The 20,135-nt window shown below is 51.0% G+C and overlaps 9 protein-coding genes across 9 annotated transcripts; 4 read left to right on the top strand and 5 right to left on the bottom strand.

Moving 5' to 3' along the window:
* Positions 1-389: 389 nt before the first annotated feature.
* BJX67DRAFT_347797 (Zn(II)2Cys6 transcription factor) lies at positions 390-2,910 on the bottom strand. Its single transcript, XM_071028583.1, has 5 exons — positions 2,428-2,910; positions 2,161-2,366; positions 1,701-2,092; positions 1,062-1,652; positions 390-1,006 (listed from the first exon to the last, which is right to left on the bottom strand). Exons 1-5 carry the CDS (start codon positions 2,786-2,788, stop codon positions 514-516), a joined length of 2,043 nt encoding a protein of 680 aa, XP_070888155.1. The 5' UTR covers positions 2,789-2,910; the 3' UTR covers positions 390-513.
* Positions 2,911-3,042: 132 nt separating this feature from the next.
* On the bottom strand, positions 3,043-5,398 carry BJX67DRAFT_347795 (FAD/FMN-containing protein). The gene is made up of 7 exons (XM_071028582.1): positions 4,825-5,398; positions 4,636-4,744; positions 4,423-4,574; positions 4,120-4,367; positions 3,601-4,057; positions 3,328-3,538; positions 3,043-3,260 (listed from the first exon to the last, which is right to left on the bottom strand). The coding sequence occupies exons 1-7, from the start codon at positions 5,189-5,191 to the stop codon at positions 3,125-3,127; spliced, it is 1,680 nt and encodes a 559-aa protein (XP_070888154.1). The 5' UTR covers positions 5,192-5,398; the 3' UTR covers positions 3,043-3,124.
* A 223-nt stretch (positions 5,399-5,621) lies between these two features.
* BJX67DRAFT_347793 (2-deoxyribose-5-phosphate aldolase) lies at positions 5,622-6,733 on the bottom strand. The gene has a single exon (XM_071028581.1). It carries the CDS (start codon positions 6,705-6,707, stop codon positions 5,913-5,915), a length of 795 nt encoding a protein of 264 aa, XP_070888153.1. The 5' UTR covers positions 6,708-6,733; the 3' UTR covers positions 5,622-5,912.
* Positions 6,734-7,889: 1,156 nt separating this feature from the next.
* BJX67DRAFT_379212 (transcription factor domain-containing protein) lies at positions 7,890-9,800 on the top strand (the record flags this gene model as incomplete). Its single annotated transcript, XM_071032524.1, has 2 exons — positions 7,890-9,618; positions 9,682-9,800. The coding sequence occupies 2 exons, from the start codon at positions 7,890-7,892 to the stop codon at positions 9,798-9,800; spliced, it is 1,848 nt and encodes a 615-aa protein (XP_070888152.1).
* Positions 9,801-11,923: 2,123 nt separating this feature from the next.
* BJX67DRAFT_379211 (YdeI/OmpD-associated family protein) lies at positions 11,924-12,676 on the bottom strand (the record flags this gene model as incomplete). The annotated part of the gene is made up of 1 exon (XM_071032523.1): positions 11,924-12,676. The coding sequence occupies one exon, from the start codon at positions 12,674-12,676 to the stop codon at positions 11,924-11,926; it is 753 nt and encodes a 250-aa protein (XP_070888151.1).
* On the bottom strand, positions 12,479-14,912 carry BJX67DRAFT_21039 (putative nonsense-mediated mRNA decay protein Upf3). The gene is made up of 2 exons (XM_071025577.1): positions 14,503-14,912; positions 12,479-14,446 (listed from the first exon to the last, which is right to left on the bottom strand). The coding sequence occupies exons 1-2, from the start codon at positions 14,748-14,750 to the stop codon at positions 12,976-12,978; spliced, it is 1,719 nt and encodes a 572-aa protein (XP_070888150.1). The 5' UTR covers positions 14,751-14,912; the 3' UTR covers positions 12,479-12,975.
* Positions 14,913-14,936: 24 nt separating this feature from the next.
* sitA (TOR signaling pathway phosphatase SitA) lies at positions 14,937-16,671 on the top strand. Its single transcript, XM_071028580.1, has 4 exons — positions 14,937-15,312; positions 15,372-15,762; positions 15,815-16,146; positions 16,197-16,671. Exons 1-4 carry the CDS (start codon positions 15,159-15,161, stop codon positions 16,484-16,486), a joined length of 1,167 nt encoding a protein of 388 aa, XP_070888149.1. The 5' UTR covers positions 14,937-15,158; the 3' UTR covers positions 16,487-16,671.
* Positions 16,672-16,959: 288 nt separating this feature from the next.
* BJX67DRAFT_379208 (putative phenol 2-monooxygenase) lies at positions 16,960-18,941 on the top strand (the record flags this gene model as incomplete). The annotated part of the gene is made up of 4 exons (XM_071032522.1): positions 16,960-18,369; positions 18,435-18,609; positions 18,660-18,776; positions 18,832-18,941. 4 exons carry the CDS (start codon positions 16,960-16,962, stop codon positions 18,939-18,941), a joined length of 1,812 nt encoding a protein of 603 aa, XP_070888148.1.
* A 464-nt stretch (positions 18,942-19,405) lies between these two features.
* BJX67DRAFT_379207 (NUDIX hydrolase) lies at positions 19,406-20,119 on the top strand (the record flags this gene model as incomplete). Its single annotated transcript, XM_071032521.1, has 1 exon — positions 19,406-20,119. The coding sequence occupies one exon, from the start codon at positions 19,406-19,408 to the stop codon at positions 20,117-20,119; it is 714 nt and encodes a 237-aa protein (XP_070888147.1).
* Between the last annotated feature and the right edge of the window lie 16 nt (positions 20,120-20,135).

Below are 20,135 nucleotides of genomic sequence, written 5' to 3'. Positions count from 1 at the left end.
ACCAATCACACGTCTTGGAATTCATCAAACAGTCTCGGGTTGTCGCGATATTTTCCAAGGTCGGGCGGGTTCTTCCACGACTCACTCGGTCCAGCTAATCGGACCAGTGGCATTTCCCAGTACCTATGGACAGGAACAACAATGGGGCGGACCTCGGGATGTCTGAGACATTACTACGCAGAGGAAAGTAAAGCGCGGCGGCACGAATGAATCCCGGTTCTGGTCGTACGGGGGCGGGTATTTTGCAATTGAGAAGTTAAATTAACCTTTATTCATCCTCCTCCTCCGCCACTACTCCAAGTTAGTGCTTACTGAGGTGAGCTGTACCTGGGACTAGTTACTCGTAGGGTTTTGGTCTGCAGTTCACCTGCATCGGAATCAGATTTCCTTTTCCGTCAAAGACTGGACCATGGAACTTATATGCACATGTGGGTATATTCAAAACTGAGGCAAAATCGTCAAGCCAAGGTAGAGATAACAAGAGCCTGAACAACAGTAGACGAGAACGCTACGCTAATTCAACAATGAATCATCGATAAACGGGAACCTGTCCCACAGCGGTAACTCCATGCCTTCGCACCCCGGGAACGCAGCCGGATCATCGGCAGATTGAAAGAGAAAACTCGCGCCTTCGGGATCGGGGTACGGTGTGTCGACAGTGAAAGACTGGACCGAGCCTGGGTCTGTGGCAGCACTGGGCTCAGCGGCGCTGATTAGACTCCGTTGCGGCTGTGGAGAATTATTCCGGCGATTATTCAGGCTGAATAACTTGCTGACGTATTTCTTATCTGGGGGTGGGTGTTCTCGCAGTCGTTGGCGCTGCTCGTCGATTGCATTCCGGAGGAGATTGAGAATTTCGAAATAGTGAGCTGCTTGGGCGGATTGTTGGGAGAGGACACGGAGGATCTCGAGGGCGCCATTGAATGCTTCTTCAAGGGTTGAGTCGACCTCTTTCTGGGAGAACATAGAGAACCCTGGGATGAGGGCGGCAGCGAAGACGAGGGCCCTGGGAGTCCGATGGTGAGTTCAAGTGGTAGATTGTGGAGGATGGTGGAACGTACTTCAAAATGCACATGTTGCCGAGTAGTAGACAGGACTGGTGGACTTCAACACACGTCTGGATCATGTATAACGCAGACTCCACGCAAGCGTTCGCCAATGTCGTGTGTGCCGGATCCTCTAGAATTGTTTCATCTTGCATTATACCTGGAGAGTCTTGGTGTAACCGTGCCAGACGAACCCCCAGTACTGATATCAAGAACGGCCGTGTCACGATGATGACAGCAAAATGATAAGCACAGGCAATATGAAGACTTCCAATGATATGTTCCTGAGCGGCTAAGCGCTCTTGGAGAGTACTGGGCGAAGACAACAGTGAATCAGGGAGATCGTTGCTCCACTGTTTAAGCTTGTCAAGCAACGCCTCTGCCACTTCAGTTGACGCGGCCTTGTCGTCGTATAGGCGAGATACAATCTCGTTGAGAATCAGAGCCATACTATAAGAAGCGGCAAGGCTGTCATCCATGGCTCTGGTTGACTGGACAGTTTCTGTGTCCGTTACCTCTGGGCGTAGACTGGCTGTTGCTGGTGGTCGCCCGAGAATTGAGCTGACTAAAAGGTCCAACGTGCAGAGACTCATCCAAATTCGCGTTCTTGTGGACATTAGCGCAATGTGGATGTAACTTGCTACAGCAGTTTACCTTTTCTGTTGCTCATCAAGTTCAAGCAGGGTATAATCAGTGAGATGGAGTCCCAAAGCGGCGGCTGCCCTCGCTGCAACCCCGAGATACATAAATGCGGCGTTGCGACGACAGGCTCCGAGCATGTAAAATGACATCAGGATAAATAGGCGAATCAGATCTAAGCTCGGGTTCTCCAACATGCCGGCAAATGCACATTGTTGGGCCCGCGTGAAGAAATAGCGTTCCACTCGGGTAATGGCTACATTGTTCTTCGATGACTGTGCGCCGATGGCGATCATGATGTCCCTCAAAGCTACTGTTGTTTTATTTGAGGTGCCATTGGTAGGCGGAGATGTTCCCACCATCTGACGAGCCTCCATATCTGAGAGAACGTTGATGAAGCCGCTGGTCTAAATAAGCATATCGGTGTTAGCATGAAGACCAAGTAGTTGGCGAACTAACTGCAAAGGTATGATACCGCGATGTGATACGTCCGGATATAGGCCTGTTCCTCGCTGGCATTAAGGTCGCTTTGGAAAGATTGCGGTATGTCATCCGGAGTGTCCGTCTCAAGCATGTCTTCGCTTCTTCCATTATGGGAAAACTGGGAAGGCCCAATATGCTGTGTCACAGTGTCACGCAACAGCTGCAAGAAAGACAGAGAGGCTGCTCTACCAATGTAGACTATAGCGACCCTTAGCGATGCGTATCCCGTCAAGCTCACAGTCAAGGAGAAGTTCCATACCTCGCTCGCCCTGTCGATTCCGAAGCATACGAAAATGGGTTTTATGTGGTGCTCCTGAAGTAGCAGGCGCGGCGGGGAGGAGCTGCGGGAGCCTGTCATGGCCGACACTAAGCGAAGTTCGTGTTTCTGGCCTGGCATCGAGAGCAACGTGTGGGTTCAAGGCTTTGTACAGATTATTAGTTTGTCGTGGGGTAGATGTTGAATTTGACCGTCGAAACGGTACACAGGTGTCGGCGCGCCCATTTCGAACACATTTGGTGCATGGAAATGTGCCACTACAGCGTTTTTTGGATGCCCGACAGGCGAGACAGGCTTCCGGAGCCCGCAAACGATTGGCAGGAAGGACCTTGGGCCGCGGCATGGGAAAGCAGGACTAGACCAGTCCTCCGATCAGGTCATAGTGGATAGAACGAGGTAAACCTAGAACGAGGTAAACCGCGAACGAGAATATTGTTTCAAGCGTTGTCCATTCGTCGAAGTCGCTGAAAGTGGTGAGAAAGAGGAGGAAGTTCGGCAATCCGAAGATAAGCTCCGGAGAGAGTGCGGAGTCGCTGGTTGCAGTCAGCCCACCCCACACCGCTGACAGGACGAGGCCTGTTTGTGCACATCCATGTCTGAAATAGTCATAGAATTTATGTGGCCAAGACAATACTATTGGAAACAGCTACATGCTCTAGATATTCTGCCCTGCCATCTCTTATGGCTCCAGTACAAAATCAGTCCCAACACACCGATTGCAAATAAACAGCTGTGTCGGATCCACCCTTCGCTTGATCGAGAGCAACCGGTCGTATTTATTCCCCCAGAACACTCTCTCCCATTCAGGTTCATATCTGCGCAAAAGTTAGATCAGCTGGTCGGCTTCAATGGATGGAGGGTCTCCTGAAAGAAAGCACTCACGGACTAGCCTCATTGATATATGTTCCTCCATGTTCCCCAACAATATCAGTGAACTGCTTGCTTAACATCACTGCATGTTGTCTCTTCTCCCTCTTCTCCCAATCCGGCGCATTGTCCTCCCAATCGATCGAGATGCTGAGGAGCGCGTGGCTGTGCTTCCAGATCTCATTAACGGCGGTATTGTCGCGCTCATCATTATTTACTTTGCCAACTGAGACACAGAATTCCAGATTAGTATATATAGCCAATCATGATTGGGGGATATTTCCATACTGAAATTAAAACCTCCAGCGGGATGATTCTCCAGAACGAGGTTGGCCAGATCTTCTGCCTTTTCCGCAATCACATCAGCAGTCAACAGCCGAGATGTGTCTTGAATATTGGTCCCGATGTTGGGGTCTTGGAGCACAGTTTCCAAATATGCGTCCCAGGTCGACGGATATGCCGCAAAAAGCCCAGAGACACCCGGAAGCTGTGCTATATTCGAGAATGATGCGAACGTCTGGTTAAAATGTTCGACCGTACTGTTGGGTCGAATGAAGATGGCTGAGAAGCCTTCTGACAATGAACTGTACCCTGTGTACCCTGCGTCTGTCACAGCCGGAAGGCATTTCAGGGATTCGGCAATGACTCGTGTGTAGCTGGCGTTGCTGGAGCTGTTCAGCTGAACAAAACCCATGACGAGGTTTTGCGGCACTGGATGGGTTCTATAAGTGATGGATGTAATAACCTGTAGATCGATGTCAACATTTCAGTTATCTTGCATCAACGATATGGCTTGTATTGACTTACCCCCCAGGCACTGCCGCCGCCACCACGAATAGCCCAGAAGAAGTCGGGATCGGAGAAGTCATTGAGAACTCGGTGTTGGCCATCTGCGGATACGATGGTCGCTTCCAAAACATTATCAGCAGCGAGGCCATAATAATGTGCAAAAGGCGAGTGCCCTCCTCCGAGTACGTAGCCCCCCGCGGCTCCTACGGTGCGAGCGGACCCTCCCACTACCAACACTCCTCGTTTCGAGGCTGCTTGGTACACATCTGCCTCCTTTCGTAAGCTCCAAGCGCCCATTCGTAGTAATCCTTCCACACTTACCAAACCATTGCTCTCCCGCATTCAATGTCACAGCAGGGACTCCGCTGACCCCTGCTGGTGCACCCTGAGGGACGAAATAGTCATGCCATTTGATACCCTTCATGTTATGCGTCCAGATTGAGAACGCCCCTTTGCCGGTAGATCGGCCGAGGCTATACTCGAGTTCGTCAGCGCCGAATACAAAACGTACAAATGTAGACTAGGAAGGCTCACTGGTCATGTCCGGTGTTTTTTGTCACTAGCAACAAATCCTTCTCACTTGCGAATCTCACTGATTCTTGGATATCCTTAGCGGATTCTGCGCGAACTGAATAATACGGCACTATTCGGCAGCAATGCACCTCTCATTAGCAACTCTGACAGCAGCAAGATTCATTCTTACTCGTCTGTTGTTTAACATACCAATTCCCTGATCACATGGAGCCCGAACAGGTGTATCAATGGAGCAGTGTCCGGTCTTTCCAGCTTCCCACAAAATCGCTGAATATGCTCCGGTCTGGTTGGTTCGCCAGAAGCTATCCAGCCAACTCTCCTTTACCACGGCGCACTGGTCGGCGTTGTAGTGTGGTACATGGCACACAGAGGCAGGGGGGAGAGTGCGAATCAATCTCCCCCCAACAGTGGCGTTGAACTCGCTCCAAGTTTGGGCGTCTGGCCAGCATGCGTCACCGTAGGCGCATCGACGCCGGGGGTGGGTATGTGCATCACCTGTAACAGCGACGACGCCCGAGGCCGCGAGGAGGAGCTGAAATGTTTGAGGGATAAACATGGAGCTAGTCAATCCAACTTATTTTTGAACTTGAATCTGACGAAGAATTGCATTTAACAAAGGTCTTCTTCTGAGTCTCATCAATGGACATTTATACTCGCTGCCAGTGATCAGCAAGGCTGCCCTTTTACTCGGTACGATATACGAGCTACTGAATTGGGTAAGCCTGCCAAGCTGCCCTCGGTGGAATTGAAATGGCGACGATGGATGTTCGGGCAAAGCGTGGCGGAGCAGAGATGATCAGCACCCGTGGACATTTGGAAACATATTCTGGACCGCAAGGCGCCAATATGTACTAATTCTAATTTGAACTAGCGTGATAATGGCTTTGTTTTGAGGGTGTCGAGTACTGGACGAAACACAGATTGTAGTGTAATGTGATGTAATATAACAGCAGCAAAAAATACTAGTACACTTCGAGACTACAATGGCATCATCCATGGATGCAATGCTGAGACTGTATACAAGAGTATCTACATTCGACATCCAGAGTAAAGAAGTAAGGTTACTCAGCATACATTTGTCAACGAGCTCCTTTTATAAATGCAGAATCAATATCTTGCGGGTCAGAAGCTCCTGATGCGTGAGAACTGCTCCTCCATGCTAGGGGAGACGTCGAGGGAGATTGCAGCAGTGTTGGGCGCTGAGCACTGATAACACAAAAAATCATCCAAAGAGACAATGTGTTCGCATTGATGGCAGGTTCAATGCAAAAGATCGTTCAAATCTCATACCCACCGACGTCTCCCTCTTCTTTCATTGGCTTAAATGAAACCTGAACCGGATCCTGGTCAATCCCCCGCTTCCTTGCTTCCTCCAAAATAGCAACTGTTGCCGTAGCCCCAATCCGAGTGACACCGAGCTTCATGACATGCAGCAGATCATCTAGGGTCCGAACACCCCCAGCTGCTTTGATCTGGACATTTTCCCCTGATTTCTCACGCATCAACCTCAAGTGCTGAACTGTGGCTCCCTTGTAATTATACGACCCATCTTTCTGCTTCACAAATCCATACCCAGTCGAGGTCTTGACAAAAGCAACCTGAAGCTCCGTACAGATCTCACACAGCCGAGCAATATGGTCTGCTTTGAGGTAATCATTCTCGAAGATAACTTTCAAGATGGCACCACGATGCGTGACAGCCTCGTTAATCTGGCGGATTTCATCCGTCACGTACTCCCAGTCACCACCAAGAACTTTTCCAATGTTGACGACCATATCAATCTCGGCGCCACCAGCTTCAGCGGCTGCTATTGCCTCGGCGACTTTGATTTCGGTTGTGCTGTTTCCGTGGGGGAAGCCGATGACGGGGCAAACTAAGACGTCGGTGCCCGCGAGTTCTTTCTTCGCCAGTGGGACGGCGTATGGCTTAACGCAGGCTGTTGCGACATTGTGATCCCGTGCGATCTTTAGACCTGCAAGGATATCTGCGTCGGTCATGGTGGGGTGGAGCAGGGAGTGGTCGATCATTTTGGCCAGTTGAGGCAGAGTAACGGTAATGGTGTTTTCAGACATGTTGAATGGTATCGATTATAGTGGATTTGCTGATTCTTTTAAGGGGATTTAGAGAAGTTTATATACCTGCGCTGCATGTACAGCACGAGTGCTCTTTACCTAATGAGGTAATCCTTTCCACCGGAACGGGAAGGCAGCTGATTGGGCCATCCATGGATATATCTGGATATGTTCAGCCCACGTGGGAGCAACCTCTTTCTCCGCTCCACTTACAGAGCTAATATTGATTGACGAAAGTAATTACTAGAAAAATTCAAAAATCAGTTTCGGCATTCGTAGTAGATGGATGGCGGCTCCGATCCGGCGTGACCAAACGATGGTAGGTTTTCTGCAACTGACTTCCGGTCGGTGGGCGGTGGTTCCGGCGTGAAGTCATCCGGTGGATTTCTTTCCCACGGAGAACACACACCTCGCCCTTCCATCTCACAACAACGTCTTGTCGGAAATGGGTGGATGTACTGATCCCCTACGATGGCCTCCTGCACACCGAAAAGAGTTTCCCAGGCATGTCAGCGTTGCAAACGGCAGAAGCTTAAGGTATGAATTTTCCCACAGTGGAGAGACTCTCTTTCCTACATTTGCCCCCGAGATTAGCAGCTGACAATCCAAGTGTGATACTGAACGGCCCTGTACCCTCTGCACAAGAGCCGGTATAGAGTGTGTAACTGGTGTACCAGGCCAATGGAGGGCATATCAGATCTCGAAAGCTACGGATTCTGCCCGTTCGAAGGCCAGGGATCAAGCAAAGAGGAAGCGTCTTCGGGGCTCATCGGAGGCGACTCGAAGATCCCTAGCCTCTGATTCTTTAGCCTTTGATCCAGCGAGGACTCGCAATGAGGGTACTCATACGCCTCAGCCCACTGTCTCCAGGGGTGAACAACAATTGGCTGGTTCAAGCTCGACAATGTCTTTTGTTGACGGAGTAAGATCCTTGGGCGACCACCCAATACTGGTTGGCTACAGTATTGATTAAATGTAACGTAGGTATTCAGGTTATACAACGCGCCAACTACCCAAATTCCTTCCCACAATGCGATCCCGGGGCCTCGCGTAGAGTTCACCAGGAATACAGGGTGGATCCGAAATTCCCATAACACACCGTTATCTCGAGATACGAGATCATTAGCAACACGGCCTGGGGTCAAGGAACTGATATCCCTCCTTCCGAAATATGACGCCGCCATGTTGCTAGTGGATACATATTTTGATTGCGTGCATTGGTTCGTGTTGCTGTTTCACCAGGATGATTTTCGGCGGCGGTGGCAGTCACTATATGAATGTCCCGCAGATCGACGTGCTGGACAAGAAGCCGAAATAGACTCCCCTGACCTGGGGTTCATTGGCACGTTTCTGATGGTCGTTGCTATTGGCATCGAGTACTTGGGAACCTACCGCAAGCAGTTGCTGGATGAGTTGCATGTGGACTACGAGAGCTTACAATCGCGCATCTTTACCGCAATCCGATCGCGGTTTCTGGATATTGTCGCATGGGGTTCTTTAGAGTCCACCCAGACCTGTGTCCTTCTCGGGACATATTACTTATTCCACGGTGACCCGGCCTCTGCATGGCCAGTATGTGGCTGCGCTCTACGAACCGCGTTGGCCCTGGGTCTGCATCGAAAGCAACGACCGCCAGAGAAGGTGGCAGGGCAAGCGCTCCTGGAGTGGCGAAACTACAATGAGGCACGGAAACGGTGTTGGTGGGCGATATATGAAATTGAAACATTCTGTTCCATGTCGTATGGATATCCGCATGCCATTACAGACGCGGGCTGGGATGTTGAGCCCCTCGATCCCTCTGCAAGGTCGCCGTCCCAGTCTACCATGGGAACTTCCCCAACCTCTTTCGAACAACCACTCCTGTCCGAGCCTAGTTTGTTGTCATACAAATACTTGATGTCCAAACTTTCTGTTATAATCCAACAAGTGCTTGTCCAGCTTTACCGCATCGGTCCTGCCACGGGAATGAATGAGCCTTCACGCCTGTTTTCCTCCCCCGATATACCGGTAGAACTAGTTGGTGAGCTGGACCGGAAGCTGAGAGACTGGAAGGTGGAAATTCCTGCGCCTTTGCAGATATATTGGACGGCACCTCCTGATGGCTGCTACACGTCTTCAGAAGAGCTGGACCGCGATGTAGGAGCATCAGGCCCACGTTTTTGGTCCCATGTGTTTCAGCTCCAGGCCTTGACGCTGAATCTTGCGTACGAGAATGCCCGCATCCTCATCCACCGGCCTCTATTGTCCGCTCGCTTTAAAATCGCTCACGGGGACGCTGTTGGCAGGGATACCGGCTCCTCCAACGAAGGCCCACTCTCCCGATCATTACAAACCTGCCGCGATGCAGCACTGCAGACGGCACGATTTCTCTCTGTACCTGTTATGGCGTTGGCTGCAGAAACATACGCCGCTGCATTTATTGGTATTCACACGTTTACTGCTGGGCTCACTCTTTGTATCCTATTCAACACTGATCCACTCAGCCCACGGTCTTATGAAGTCAAATTAGGTCTGCAGCGGTTAATAGCCATCCAGCAGAAACTAAAGGCGCACTCGCCCTTGCCGGCGCAGAGCTTAGAGATCTTAAAATACCTTGTCAGACATGCGATGGAGAAGGAGTGGAGCGCGATGCTCAATGGGCCACAGCTAGTCATTAGTGGAGCTAGCAGTGACAGTCATGATCACCAGGGTGAAATCACGAATCCCATACAGCCCATTGTCGGTGTCTCGGTGCCCGAGTCAGAGGTGCCGGTTCTTGACGACCCCCATTCAACGCCAGCAGTCATGACAAGGGATATTTCCTCTGCTTTGGTGGATGGCCCCGCTGGTAGTGACGTATATTTCAACGAAGGTGGCCAGCAACATATCCAGGATTCCACGCTATTGCAAGCTATCACGGATGTCGACCGAGGTAAGCTACGTTGTATTGTTTGATCTGGTTATGCCGAGCAAGGATTTCTGATCTCGATTACAGTCATAGCTGGTAGCTACTCGTCCTACTTGCTTGAGCAGGAGGGCCCCAACGCTTCTTGGTGGTCGCTACCCGATCAGCTCTCGTTCCCTGAGCAGGCTTGGATATGGAGAACGGATTGACAAAGAGCACAGGAACAGAATCCTCGTTTGCGAACTTTTTACCAACACAAACTTTCTAATTTCAATCATATCAGCCAGTCTTTGTCGATGAGTCCGGATGCGATAAACGGGTAGGATATGGGCGAACTGGCTGGGCCTGCTTGGGGCAACCCCAGTCCAAGTATCCAGGTTTCACTGGGGCCAGCACTATTATATACTACTAGCATATGCTCAAGATGGGCTTATACTATCTTGTATATATAGCAGCTCGACTGATACTATTCTTTTTGAAGATTCCTGGAACAGCTTCTTCAACATTGTGGGAGATTCCCAGCGCCAAGGTCTGTGCTTGTCATGGACAATGCTTCCTTCCACCACTTACAATGGGTTGAACAGCTGTGCTCCAATGCAGGAGTTAAACTCTTGTACTTGCCTTTCTATTCACCAGATTTCAACCTCTCGGAGGCGTCGGCTATCAGCCACTGAGCTGTCTAGTCGCACGAGGCGAGTCATGGCCACGAGCAAGGGTTGGAGACCAGGTTACGAAATCCAGTACCAGGAGTTATTGGAGAGCGTTGATAATCCTGATGAGCTTGGAATAGCCTCACGCAGGTTCTTGGATGCCGTCACACTCAGCAGTGAGCAACTCCAGGTTAGAAGTAGAAAGGCAAGCCCAAGTTGTTGACAAGTTACCAGATTGATACACGATTGTTTGTTTGCATGGAATTGTCCAGACTGAAAAAGCTAGAAAGTTGAGATTCTTTGTCTTGCCCATTACTAGTATTACCAACAAAACTTACAGCTTACGGGTTTTGTACATCATGATTCTTACTGTCGGCAAGTGCCGGTTTCACACCAATCCTAATTTGGCTTAAAATGGCAATGTGATTACTGTGGGGTTGGAAAACGAAAGTATGTCTTTGACCGAGAAGCTGAAGGTGCTTTCCACTGTAACGGCTCGTTTAGATACGAGCACTCTGAATCGAGTAACCCCGACAGGAAACTTTGAAATTGATCCCAGGGTTGTCGAGCAGATGGATGATTTGGCATGTCCCATCGGAGAGACTTGGTAAGCGGCGCATCAAAGTCCAGCCATATGCAACCGTTGAATGCAGATGTTGTCAAGCCAAAACAGAGCAGCTAAAATTGTATTGAGTTCAAGCCTGGGAACAACCCACGCAGGAGAAAGATAATACTGTTCGTATGCTGAGGCGACTGAGTCCTGCACAGGCCTAGGAAAGGCACGCCGAGACCTCTGCAAGTGCGCAACTGTCTGATGACGTGAAATCGCCATGAAGAACAGCAAATGAGATAGCAGAAAAGGCGCAATGTTTGTTCAAGAAGAAGGGGCGCTCAACTGAGCTTGAGGAGTTGGGAGGCTCGGCGGGCGCTGGCCGGACCTCATCGACAGATCCACGAAAAGAGCCGGTGGAGCCCGAGAGAAAACTTTTCAACCAAACCAGTCAAACAGCACATGACCTCGCTTCTCGCTAGCGGCCTCCAGGAAAATATAAAAAGCTCTCGTCCCCCCATTCTTTTCGAAATTAAGCGACTCTACGTACGTCCACCTACCCCCCGACATTTCCTCTTCTCCAAGCACTCTTTGCTAATTCCTTTGCCTACAGTTCAAAGAATCACTTTAGAGTAGACGTCCCTCATTGAGCTCTTCTAAAGAGCCACACCCCCAATCCTTGCTGATGACTTCTATGTCCTCGATGCCCTAAAGTGAAGCCGTGTTTACTCCCGCCTCGACCTTGCTTTCTTCGGTACAGCTTGTTTTCGGACGGGCTTGTGACGGGATTGCCCTGGTCCAGGGAGTGGTGATGATCTTGACCTTGTCGTGGTGTCTTGACTTCGGTCGGCCTGACTTGGTGGGTGTCGAGGAGGTCTGAAAGGCTTTCTCATTCTTGTATTCACCTTGATGTTGGTGTAAAGGGAATGGGACTATCTGGGCTAGTTTTTTGAATGAAATATTCTATTTTGAATATGTGTGCTCTGTCCGTAACTTCTAAATTGACGTCACTTGTGTTCTGGGATTTGTTGAAACCTTTGCATCAGCGCGCTCATCCCCGCAAGCCAACAAAAGCAAGCTGTACTTTCAAACGATGCAAAGAACGCTCAGGGGTATCTGAATCTAAAAGCATCTACTTGCGAGATCTACGAGATCGCAATTGTCGCGTACTCCCGCCCACCGCAACATGAGGTACTCGGGCAACTTCCGCCTTCTTGAGCTTATCCTTCACCACAGTTGTCTCCCCCTTCCCCTTCTTCACGACTTTAATATTTGTGGTCTTCGTATTGCCCGACCCATTAAGAATCTCCCCTCTCGCCAACATCCCCACAAAGGCCTCAACCCGTTCCTCCCTCTTACTAACAGGCGCAGTCTGCAACCGATGCAAAACCCGATACCGATCCGTCTTGTTTAAACCTTCAAAGAACTCCCTCGCCCTCTTATCCCGCTCCAGTGCCGCCTCCAAATCCGGAGGGACCTCAATACTCGCAGGCCCATCATACGCCCGATCCCACCGCCCATCACCCTTCGCGCTCTCCACTGCCGCCAACCCAGCAGGCCTCATCCTCCCCTCATCAAGGAGCCTCTGTATCGTCCCGACATTCTTGGCCGACCACATACTCTTTGCACGCCGCGGCGTGTACCGGACCGTCCAGTGTTTCTCATCTAGGCTATTCGCGCGGCCGTCGATCCACCCGAAGCAGAGGGCGACTTCGACGGCTTCGGATGAGGAGACGGAGGGGATGCCCGAGGACTTTTTGGCGAGTTTGAGGTAGAACCCTGGGAGGGTGGTGTGGTTTGTTTCGAGGAAGGCTTCGAGGTCGGCGGCTGTGGGGAAGGAGTGGGTTGGGAGGTCGGCGGGTGGGGGCTTTGGGGTTGTTGGCATTGTTGATCGTGAGCGGAGGGAGGGGGGGGGAGGAAGGAGAGGGAAAAGGTGACGAGGATGCGTCCGGGAGGGGGATTGTCGGAGGCGAGTGAGTATGTAGCTGCAAAGAGGGCGAGCTTTGAGGTTGAGGAGGCGAGGCGTAAGCATGGAGGAGATGTGGAGTGAGAAAGCTCCCGCAGGCTGATCGCGCTGTTCCACTCTGTCGGATGCCAAGAAAGCGGCACGTGGCAGCCCCGAGAGCCTGGAGAAGATTATAGCATGAACCCCATTATCATAAGTTATAGGGAAGTTATCGTACATCATTTCGTTTCAGCGGGTTTCTGCTCCGAACTGTTCGCATTACTACCGCCTCCGTTCCCTTTCGGACCACCCCTGTTCCCTCGAGCGCTGCGCCGTGAACGGGACGATGTGTTGCCGCCTGAGCCTCCCTCAGCAGGCTTTCCATTCCCAGTTTTGCTGCCATCTGTGGCCGTGGTTGGTGGTTTGGCTTCGCCACGAGCCTTCCCACGCCCCTTCTCTGCGCTTGGGTTCAACTTCCTTTCCAAAACAACCACTTGGCTTTGAGCGACTGTGACTGGACTGGCAGCGATGGCCCTCTGTAGCCCATCTGGCTCTGCAAAATCGACATATCCAAAGCCCTTTTTCTTGTCAATTTCCACCTTCGAGACTTTCCCAAATGGCGCGAAGGCGGTCTCGAGTAGCGGCTCGGTCACTCCCTGGGAAGGATTGGCGTGTTTAAGGAAGGCTTGAGTCGCGGTCGAAGCAGATGCCGCTGGTGTAGGTGCTGATGGCTGTCTCCCTTTGCCAGACTTTGAAGGCTTAGATGGTGTAGATGCAGCTAGAATAGGAGTATTGGTTTCGGATTTTTGAGAGGATGGCGTTTCGCTGGATTGAAGGGCGCTGCTTTGTTTCCCCTTGGTATCTTGAGCAGAACCCGCTCCTGGTGACTTGGCTGGAGTATCTTTCTTGCTGGTCTCAGAGGCCGCAGCTTGATCGGTTTTACTCTCGCCATCTCCAGGTGTTCCCCGCCCACCTCTGCGACGGTTACTTGATGGTGCCAGACCCAGATCTCTCTGCAATATTTTCCCTACTGCAGCCGCATTTCCACGTTCTCTCTTCCGCTCGGTAGCGGGCTGTGTCGTATCTTTCGGCGAATTCTGCGCCGCAGACAGCTTGGCGGCCTGCTTGGAGGCCACATTGGCTGCCTGTTTACTCGCCGATTTCACTGCCTCCTTCGTAACCTTATCTGCTCGCGACTTCTTGTCCGTTTTCTCTGCACCTGCCGGCTGAGAAGCTTCCTTTTCGGGTCGTTGGAGAAGCTTCTTTGATAGGGCCTTGTCGGATTTTGATTCTCTCTCCGACCGGTTTCTCGACGACTTGTTCGCAGCTTCTTTCGCCTTGTTGGCTTTCTTTTCCTTGATATACTGCACTAAAGGAGTAGTCGTTACAGCCTCCTTCTTGTCTTCACCTTCGGTGGTGGTTTCTATGGGAGCAGATTTCGTGACAGGCTGCGTGAGGCTCTCGAGGAATTGAATGAATTCAGGGTCCTGGTCAATCGTTCCCTGGCGAGCATCCTTGCGAACACGGCTACCTGGAATTTTGGCGTATGGAGCGAATTCCAGAGAGGGAGGGCCGAGGAGAACAGGATCGCTAGCGGTGTTAAGAGCATCGGAAAATGATGCTCCTCGAACCTTATCTGAAAGGGCGCTGATATGATCGCTCGAAATGAGGTTGAGGTATGCTCGAGATGGGCGAGAGGGTTTCGCTGGGCTATCGGTTCAATAAGCTTTTAGCCGCTTTCCCTCAGCACCGATGGAATCGCTTACTCTTTTGACACTTTCCCGGGTTTATATAGATACCAGCTAACCCTTCCAGCCCCGGATTTCCATTCCGCGCCCAGGGCTGTCTCGAATTCCTCCTGTGTCAACCCTGGTGGCAGGCGCCGCACAACCAGCTTCAATCGTGGAGTTGCCAATTTTGGCGGCCTCTTGGACGGCGGAGGCGCACTCTTCTGTGTTGCAGACGCAGGAATTTGAAGAACGCCTCCGGCCGACTTGGACAGTATCTGCGTCATGATCGGTCTGCTATTGAAACTGAAGAACTCACACCGCAGCAGCGCAGTGAACAACAAGCAGCAAAAAGGAAAGCAAACAAAGGGGTTATTGGATAATCACTCGAAGCTCACGAGGAACGGCACAGTATCAGCCGACCGGATCTTGAAGCTGAGATCCGCAGGTGACCTTATATGGAAAGTGAAGTGCTTGAGAGTCCCCGCTGACCAACTCCTGCTCTACGCACGTGACCTCGAACCGCGATAGCCACAAGGGCTGCGGGGAAGGGAAAGAATGATTGCAGGACGAGCGGTGCATATACATATGTGGACAAACTCACGATAATCGACTTTTCAGACTGTGTTCATTGCTTAATGTCTTGTTATCGAACTCTGATTTTTTGAATTCCTCTTTCCCTTACCTTCCGTACCATGACTGATAGCAAGGTCCCGCAGCCGGGGCCAGCAAAGCTGAAGCGTAATGCAGGACCCGACGAGTGGCTGGAGGCGGCTAAGGATTGCAAGTACCTTTCTGAGGCACACATGAAGCAGCTTTGTGAGATCGTGAAAGAGTACATGATGGAAGGTACGCTGGCTCTATGGGCAATGAATTTATAGGAGCTAATATTCTGTGTGCTCACTCAGAATCGAACATCCAGCCCGTATCGACCCCGGTGACGATTTGCGGAGATATCCATGGCCAATTCTACGACCTTCTAGAGCTATTTCGAGTCTCTGGCGGAATGCCAAACGAGTCCCAAGTCGAGCCACCGAAGACAACTTCTGTGATCACGTCTGCCGACATCGAGCCTCCAACCCTAACGGATCCGAAACTGAAGAAATTGAAGAACCCAGGAGATACGGAAGATGACGATGGAAAATCGGACGCTAGCCAAAGGGAGCGCTCCTCGAGTGCGGGATCTGCGGATGCAGCGGTTAGCGGCGTGAACAGCAATTTTGTGTTCCTCGGAGACTATGTGGATAGAGGGTACTTTAGTCTGGAGACTCTCACGTTGCTATTGTGCTTGAAGGCTAAGTAAGTGGTCGGAGCCTCTCATGAAGAACTGGTATTGATCTTGCTCCCGAAGGTATCCTGACCGAGTAACATTGGTTCGCGGCAATCACGAGTCTCGCCAAATTACCCAGGTCTACGGGTTTTACGAGGAATGTCTGCAAAAATATGGAAATGCTTCCGTATGGAAGGCGTGCTGTCAAGTATTCGACTTTATGACACTGGGTGCCATCATCGATGGGCGGGTGCTATGTGTCCATGGGGGCCTAAGTCCGGAAATCAGGACTTTAGATCAAGTCCGTGTCGTAGCCAGAGCTCAAGAAATTCCTCACGAGGGAGCATTTTGTGATCTAGTCTGGTCAGACCCTGATGACGTTGAGACATGGGCTGTCAGTCCACGCGGAGCTGGTAAGCTGAACCCACCTTCCTATGTTCTGATCCAAATTAACATGTACTAGGTTGGTTGTTCGGTGATAAGGTCGCCGACGAATTCTGCCACGTGAATGATTTGACTCTGATTGCTCGGGCACATCAGCTTGTCAACGAGGGCTACAAGTATCACTTCTCGAATCAAAACGTGGTTACCGTATGGAGTGCCCCTAACTACTGCTACCGCTGCGGAAACTTGGCGTCTGTGTGTGAGGTCGGGGAGGATCTGAAACCAACGTTCAAGCTTTTCAGCGCTGTCAGCGACGATCAACGGCATGTTCCAATGTCGCGTGGAGGACGCAGCGAATACTTTTTGTAAAACATGCATAACCCCTCTTTCCTTATTGTCTCTACGCCCATTCGCTTCATCGCGATGAAGCGTATATTGCACCGGCGCTGGCGTTCGGGGAAGAATACCTGATGTGTTTGGCTTTCTTGGTAGGCAGGTGATGAGCATATATAACGATCTTAGAGCGCGCTTAATGATATCTGATTATGCTTGGACGTGATGATATCCCTTCTCTTGAAAACGATCCAGAAGCTCTCAATCTCCTAATGCCTTATCAGAAGATTTGGATGGCGACTCTCTCATCCTCGGCAGCCCGGGATTGATTCCGGATTTCGGAACGCGACCCGAATCCCCTCCGAGAAGGCATTAAGTACAACGGGAAAGCAGCAACAGCAGCAAAGCTGACTATGTTTTATTTTTTATTTTTTATTTTATCTTGTTTCCAGATTACCAGATACGCCTAGACTTCAACAAGAGAGCTAATACACAGAAACCGCAAAACAATGCCAACCCAAACGCCCATCTTAATAGTCGGCTCCGGCTCCGCAGGCCTCAGCGCCGCAACCTGGCTCTCACGATACGGAATCCCCTACAAGATCCTTGAACGGCGGTCCGGGCCTCTGAAAATGGGCCAAGCAGACGGGGTGCAGTGCCGGACCGTCGAGATCTTCGAGTCCTTCGGGATGGGAGAGGAGCTCCTCCGGGAAGCGTACCATGTTCTCGAGGTGAGCTTTTGGGCGGATGATGGCACGGGGCGTGGGCATGTGAAGAGGACGGGGCGCACGGCGGATACGCAGCCCGGGCTATCACATTGTCCGCATGTTATTCTCAACCAGGCGAGGATTAATGGGCTTTTTCTTGAGCGGATGCGCGAGTGGGGTGGGGGTGGGGTTGAGTACGGGTGGGATGTTAAACATGTCGAGGTTGATGGGGATGGGGATGGGGAAGAGGAAGGGGAGTATCCGGTGAAAGTTACGGCAGAGAGGGAAGGCTGTGTGGAGGTTTTTGAGGCGAAGTATGTTTTGGCTTGTGACGGAGCACATAGCACCGTTCGTAAGGCATTGGGATACAACATGATCGGGGATAGTACGGATGCCGTCTGGGGCGTCATGGATATGGTGCCTCGTACGGACTTCCCCGATATCCGCAAGAAAGCCTCTATACGATCAAAAGCTGGCAACCTGTTGATTATCCCTCGGGAAGCGGAGAATTACAACCTCACACGGTTTTATATCGAACTTCCAGCGGGGACGAAACCAAAAGACGTCAAACTGGAGGACTTACAACAGGCTGCGAGGAACATACTAAGCCAGTATGAGGTGGAGTTTACTGAGACAGTATGGTGGTCTGCATACTCCATCGGCCAGAGACATGCCGACCACTTTCACAAGGACTATCGTGTTTTCCTAGCGGGGGATGCGTGCCACACACATTCGCCAAAAGCGGGTCAGGGCATGAATGTTAGTCTACAGGATGGATATAACATCGGTTGGAAGTTGGCACTTGTTCTAAAGGGGCTTGCCCCCCCATCCCTCTTGGAAACATATGTCCTGGAGCGTCAGAAAGTCGCGATTGACTTGATCAACTTTGACCGGTATTTTGCGAAGCTTTTCTCGTCCAAAGGAGAGGCCTCTGCTCAAGAGTTCCAAGAGGGATTCATCAAGGCTGGGAAGTATACCGCTGGACTGACCGCAAAATACGATGCGTCTCCTATTACCTCCGACTTGGGGCTATCGGAATCGCTGGCCAAGAATGTCGTCGTTGGAATGAGACTCCCCAGTGCCCAGGTAGTCAGACATTGTGATTCAAAGCCTGTTCAGCTGGCTACTTCATTCAAGTCTGATGGACGCTGGAGAGTGATGGTGTTCGCTGGAGACATTAGCCTTCCGGAGAACAAGACTCGACTGGATGCGGTAAGCTCGTCCCAATGCTCACGTACTATCACTGCCCTATGACCAGTTATTGATCAAAATCTCAGATTGGTGCTTATCTCGAGTCTAATGAGAGCCCCTTACAGACTTTCCGTGTGAATGATGGCGACTGTGACAGCCTCATCGAGCCAATCCTCGTTGGTTACGGTCCGCGACACAGCATAGAGCTTGACCAAATACCCTCATCCTTCTACCCGATCACGGGCAAGAATCAGATCAAAGGTACTCCCTTATGCCTTCCTCGATGTGAACTAAGTTGACGCAAAAGTTAGACTTACATAAAATCTTCTTCGATGATGAGAGCTATAACAAGACGCATGGCCACCTCTACGAACATCTCGGGGTTAGCCCTGAGAGGGGCGCCATAGTTATTGTACGCCCTGATCAATGTAAGTCACCCCTGTTATCGGCCGTAGGTTCTCCGTTTGTTCACGAATTCTGTAGATGTATCGTCGGTCATCGGTATTGAGGACTATAAACGGATTGGGAAATTCTTCGAGGGTTGCCTTATTCCTCAAGAGAGAGTTGATCCCTCGGCTAGTAGCAAACTATAGATAAGCTTCCCCGCTTTGAGATTGAGGGCCGTGAGTATCTTGTGGCAGAGAACGGTCCTGTCGCGTCGGTTGGAATTGGGGGACCAATGTACATACACAGAAGTGATGGATATATTCCTCGGCATCGCTCTGCTGAAAGCTCCTTAACTCATTCTGGGCTCCAAATGCGATGCCTAGTAGGCAGCTGTATTTTCTGCTCATCTGCTGGCTGAATAAACAGGTGGCTGCCAGTCTTCAAGGAATCTGGATTTGTTTTGGAGGACGGCCGTGGGAAAGCGCGCTGAACCTGGACCCAGCTGGACGCACTGCTGAGTGCCTCGTATAGCTTGACTCACTGTCCTGCAAACAACCTCAGGCAGCATCATTCAACGACCTACTTAATAGACCATATCGAGATAATTGAAGAACATCTCCAAAAAAAAAAAGAAACACAAACATAGAAAAGAGACACTCAAACCATCAAGATGACGCTCAAATTCAACTACACCGTCGCCCCGCATCTCGAAGAATTCAACGCGCCATTTCCAACCTTCCGCGCCGCCAGACCAAAATACACACACTTCGTGGGCGGTGGCCTCATCTTCTCTCGGACCGCAACATCGTCCAAAGAGAACAATGAATCGAATGAAGTGAAACAGGGCGAGGCCGCCCTCCGCGTCCTGCTCCTCCAACGTGCTTTCCACGACGCCTACGGTGGCCGTTGGGAGGGTCCCGGCGGCTCCTGTGAAGAGGACGACGAAACACTCCTATACGGAGTTGCACGTGAGGTGTTCGAAGAATGCGGGCTACGTGTTTCGAGATTTCTCGAGCTCGTTGGGACGGATGAATGGGTGAAGCTACGCCCTGATCGGGTGATTACGGTGGCAAAGTATACATTTCTGGTGGAAGTTGAGGAAGCGAAGCCAGCTATCGCTTCTAATGACCTGGATAAAGAGAAGGAGGATGGATTACCAGCTGATAAGACTGCTGATGGGGGTTTGGAGCGCGGGCTGTCTCGGAGGTGGGAGGATATGGTGAAGTTGGATCCGGAGGAGCATCAGGACTTTGATTGGGTGACTGAGGAGGAGATCAGGGCTGGGGCCGGAGATAAATCAGGGAATTTCAAGTCTTTTGGGGATCAGGAGAAGACGATCTTGGAGGGCTTTCGGATTCTGAAGGAGAGGGTGGCTGTTGAGTAGGTCGCTGTGGATATTG

The sequence above is a fragment of the Aspergillus lucknowensis genome, assembly GCF_044049455.1.
Source record: "Aspergillus lucknowensis strain CBS 449.75 chromosome Unknown BJX67scaffold_10, whole genome shotgun sequence".
NCBI lineage: Eukaryota > Fungi > Ascomycota > Eurotiomycetes > Eurotiales > Aspergillaceae > Aspergillus > Aspergillus lucknowensis.
Note: the sequence above shows the minus strand (reverse complement) of the source record. Positions and strands in the feature narration are given on the sequence as shown.